The following is a 5,213-nucleotide window of genomic DNA, read 5'->3' on the forward strand; positions in this document are numbered from 1 at the left end:
GTAAGTTGGTTCCTTTTTCCTAGTTCCGTTTTCCTCTTTTGAATCAGGAATAAGGAACTGTTCCTTATTTCTTATTCAAGCTTAGCATATTTGATACAGGGTTTAAAAGAAAAATAATGCATACAATTCTTAAATAAATAAAAACAAACTAACTCGAATACATTTACTTTATGTATTAAGTTAATATTAATGTTTCTCTTCGCGCTTGCATAGGATTTCTTGTTTAAACCGAACCGAGGAAGAAACACGAATATGTAACGTAATACATAAAGTAAATGTATTCGAGTTATTTTGTTTTGATTTACTTTAGAATTTCATGCACTATTTTACTTTAAAACACTATATCAAATACGATAAGCTTGAATAAGAAATAAGGAACAGTTTCGTATTCCTTATTCGAATAAGGAATTAGGAAAAAGGAACTCAATTACTTTCCATCAATTATTTTGTATGTGTTATTTATGCCTCCTACTTATAATGAAATTCTTCATGAGCTGTACTTGTACTAAAAAGGTTTACAATCGTCCGTTAAAAGAAATCGAACAATGTACAAGGTGAAGACAAAACAAGTAGACATGCAAACAGTGTATTTTGTAAGATTACAGTTGATGAAGTAACACACCAGAAAAGGAGGAGTAATAGCCGCCGTAAATGCTTTGGGATCCGACGTCTTTATTTTCCAACCAAACCTCATCTCCCGCAGCAATCTTCAGCACAAGGGTCATTGAACTCTGATCCATTGAACCAGAAACCTTTGCCATCAGTCGGCCATTGTGCATCAAACCAACTCGAATGTCGATCGGTCCAGGCGAATGCAAAAACGAGGTCGTGAACAAGTAGTATCCGCCTACTGGTGCAATGAAGATCCCGTGGTTCGCGTGAAAGCCACCTCCGTCGTTGAGAACAACATTTTCGAACTGGATGTTTTGGTTTACTCCGATATTATCTTGACTGATTACTTTTACTGCAGTAAAGGCAACTGGACTTGCGATGATACCACGGCGCGCCGTTCGTGGAACATAGTTGGCCATAGCTTTATAAAAAAGAGGAAATATAATTATAAAACAAGAAATGGTTTGAATAAAAATGGCTTCTAAGGTGTGCCATTAGAGCAATGAATGTCAGTCAGTTTCATTTATATAGCATTAAACGCGCTCAAAACCAAATTTATTCTTACTTGCATTAATTGTCCTGTCAGATCTAACAATTTTCTTTTTTAACATTGCCCTTGCTGATTTCTGATCACCAGATTGGTTGTTGAGAATTTGATGTTGTAGAGGCAATAAATCGAGTTTTGGTTTCATGGGTTTCATTGGCGTTAAGCGTTCTCTTGTCTGAATGTCTTGAATAATCTGTTTCAGTTCCTTTATTTCTTCTGACTGTTCTTTCATCTTCACCTCTTGAAGCCTGATAGTCTCTGTCTGTTCTGCATCTACATTAAGAATATTATTATAATGCTAGAAATTGCGTTTAATAAATTTAAATTGAATGATAGAAATACATTCAGTTATAAGCCGTTTAACAAGTATTTTACTAATACTTTCTTGTCAATTTGTGTTTTATTCTACATGCACAAATAAGGGAATCTTTATTCAATCACAAACATATAAAGCATACAGGAATTAAGTAAATGTGATACAGTTCACACGGTGATATAAGGTATAATAATGAGTATGAATTTAAGGCAACGACACAAAACTAAGGGTTACCTGTTTTCAAAAGCGAAGACACTGTGACTTCTAAAAGAGCCAAACGCGAATAGAGATCAACTTCCGCAAAAGGTCTCTGAGGACACAATAGCAATATTACGATGCCAAGTATGTTCATTGTTGAGGCAGTGGTGTTCCCAAATGGTTCGTTATCAGGGGAACACCAGCTTTTATCTGACCATTTAAAATTATGTACTCATTCAACCTGTCACGTTGAATGATAATATAATTGTCGTACACATGTCGATAGCAAGATTAAATAATTATTAATATGTTTACTTAGCATGTTCATTTGGATATCTGAATTTGCGACGTGTGAGACCACGAGACCATACTATGTATCTGTTTCTCTGTATCTATATAGGTTGAGTAACATACCAGTTTTGCTAACAATATATCTATATGTTTTGAAACAAAAATATGTTTTATATTTGAGAATAAGCATGTTTTTTAACATATATTTTTTAATTGAATAGCATTTGGTCTGCATGGGATTAGGGTATTACGAAGTGTATGTATACGTAAGATGTGCTTTTCCAGGCAGTTCATATACACCGATGAACTGAAAAATATTATTAAAGTCTTACAATAACAAAGCTATGAATATATTTGCCTTATTTTAGCAATATTAAGGCCATAACAGATTTCTATTTTTAATTCCGGCTTCGGCTCCGTGGAACGGCACTATTTTGACGTCCGCGCAACACTTCGATGCCATTTTATTACTATGTTGTGGGAATTGTCGTATTTCACTTATTGCCTTTACTTTAACATAGATGAACATATAGCTGCTGTTCATTTATATACTATAACCACCATAAAGTATTAACTTAATGTCAATACATGAACCAGTTTCGTTTACCCCCATTTGAACTAGCTGTTCACCGATAGTGTATATCCAATTACTTAATGTTCATTATCAAAAAATCCTATAAAAGAATCGATATACTAGTTTGAAAGAAGATTTGTGAAAAACTATGCCACCCCCCCATATATTTGACCTTTGACCTTGAAGGATGACCTTGACCTTTCACCACTCAAAATGTGTAACTCAATGAGATACACGTGCATGCCAACTATCAAGTTGCTATCTTCAATATTGCAAAAGTTATGGCAAATGTTAAAGTTTGACGCAAACAAACCAACAAACCAACAGACATAGCAAAACCAATATATCCCCCAGTATACACTGGGGAGACATAAACAATATAAAATTATCAATAACCTTATTGTATTGCTTCGTATTATTTAATTATAGTTAGAAGCAACGGGTGGCATGAAGCCGATTGTAGTCAATCGGGGTGACATGAAGCCGATTCTTGTCACCCGAGGTCGACTTTAAGCCGATTCTAGTCACCCTCAAAATCAGCATAGTCATCCTCGGCAAAACATTTACTTTTTCAACAAAAATACAGGATTTGGTCGTTCCTATGCGAAATTCAAAATGGACTTCACTGGCGACAAACGAAAAATATGTTAATCCGACAAGGAGAGGCTCTTCATACTTTTCTAGATAGCCATGACAATTTTAAAAGGTCTGTCATGGTTCGGAAAGGGAGGGAGACAGCCAAAATTGATGGCCTCCGATTGATTAAAGACCAAGGTGGGAATTTCCGTAAGACAAAATTTAGTTTTAAGGTTTGTGTTTGAGAATCATTATAACGAATTGTTATCAAATGTACATAATATATTCAAAAGCTACAAAAGCCTATATGAAATACCTGGATGCGGTGCCGTTTGATAAAAAAAATACACGGAAGACAAGAAGCCGATTCTTGTCAACCTGGGATGACTAGAAGCCGATTCTAGTCACCCGGGGTGACAAGCGTCGGCTTAATTAAAGTCACCCACCCCAGGGTGACATGAATCGGCTTCTAGTAAACCCCGGGTTACTTGTGGGCAATTGCAGGTCGACAATGACCAAATGAGCGGCATTAAAATAATAAAGCTGTTAACATACAAAATCGATCTATTTGCCGTGAATGACATCCATATTGATATGGTATAATACATATGCAAATATGGTTATCTATAATTTAAATGTAACAAGCAAATTCGTTGAATTGATATCCCCCGCCAATATTCTTCTGGACACAAAAGTGTTATATTTGACACTAAAAAGCATGTTTTGTCAAGATACAATGGGCAATAACTCTGTTATTATCAGATGGTGTACATTGCCATTTGGCGTGCATCATCCTATTTTATCCATATATATACTCATACCAAGTTTCAATGAAATCCGCCATAGCACTTCCAAGATATGGCTCCGGACGGACGGAAGGACGGAAAGACGGACGGACGGAAGGACGGACGGACAACGCCAAAACAATATCCCTCCGCCTATTGCGGGGGATAATGATGCGCATGGACCCATACCAGTATGTGCAATTGTATTTAATGTTTATTAAAATACAATAATTGTGCAACAGAAGGATATGCGTTATCGTTTCCTGATATGCTATATATATATTGCTAGACTGAGGTACCGAAATCAGTTTTAAAGTTTTGCAATAATCATACTTCGTGATCGCTAAATTACATATCATGCAGTACTGTTCAGATTCGCGCTTGCTTTTATTAAGTATAAATCAATAACAATTAATTTACTATAAAGTATAAGTGCACTCTTAACGATGCTAGTCTTAAACCAATGCAAATGTCGTCTAGGGAGATACACTGTTGACGATTAAAGTATAAAACCAATGCAATTGTTGTCTAGGGCAATATAATGAAGAAATTATCTTCCCGATCAGGACAAAGTGTCATGTTTCAAACTATCTATAAAAAAGCAAATGATGTTAGAAAAAACTACTTTTCTAACCGCCATTATTTTAAAGGAAATATGGTGTAATGATAAAGTATAAATTATTTCAGCGCTTACCTCAGGTGTTTAAACATTTAAGAGTCTTATAATTGCTGTAATAATGCTATTTTAAATGAAATCCTACTATTTTTTTTATATTTACAAATTAAGTGTATACCACATTCTTTCGGCGAGTTAATTATTTTAAATAAATGTCTGGCAACTAATATCCCTAATTCTCATAGTATTTGCCCTTCTCATTGTGTCGTGCCTTTATGGAAAACCCCTCAAGAAGTGCTCAACAGTAAATATTTCCCGTTTCATGTTTCAAGAAGTTTTAATTTATTTGCAGTATTACTCGCTCTTGCGAAGTGCAAATTTTAATCAGGGGCGATACTTTATGCACATTCACTGAGACCTTTTCTCCCAAAGCGCAGCTAAAACGAAGTATGCACCACTTGCACATGTAACATTCCTCACCTCGACATTATGGCGGGAAACTAAATAAATTATAATTACATCGCAATAATAGAGTTATTTGATTACGTTTGGTCACCTTTGAAGTCGTTGATGCAGTTCACTTTAAAGGAATTAAACTAGCTCAAGATGTATTGGTTAAAGCAAACTATTGAGAATAACCTGCATGCAAAACCGTTAAAGTGACCGTCAACCACGAATTACGAAAAAAGAAAAGTTCT

At 35.2% G+C, this 5,213-nt stretch overlaps 1 protein-coding gene across 1 annotated transcript; it reads right to left on the reverse strand.

Annotated features, from left to right (window-relative positions):
- Positions 1-599: 599 nt before the first annotated feature.
- LOC127850121 (uncharacterized) lies at positions 600-1,851 on the reverse strand. The gene is made up of 3 exons (XM_052382949.1): positions 1,710-1,851; positions 1,178-1,432; positions 600-1,033 (listed from the first exon to the last, which is right to left on the reverse strand). Exons 1-3 carry the CDS (start codon positions 1,825-1,827, stop codon positions 600-602), a joined length of 807 nt encoding a protein of 268 aa, XP_052238909.1. The 5' UTR covers positions 1,828-1,851.
- Between the last annotated feature and the right edge of the window lie 3,362 nt (positions 1,852-5,213).

The sequence above is a fragment of the Dreissena polymorpha genome, chromosome 1 (genome assembly GCF_020536995.1).
Source record: "Dreissena polymorpha isolate Duluth1 chromosome 1, UMN_Dpol_1.0, whole genome shotgun sequence".
Lineage (NCBI taxonomy): Eukaryota > Metazoa > Mollusca > Bivalvia > Myida > Dreissenidae > Dreissena > Dreissena polymorpha.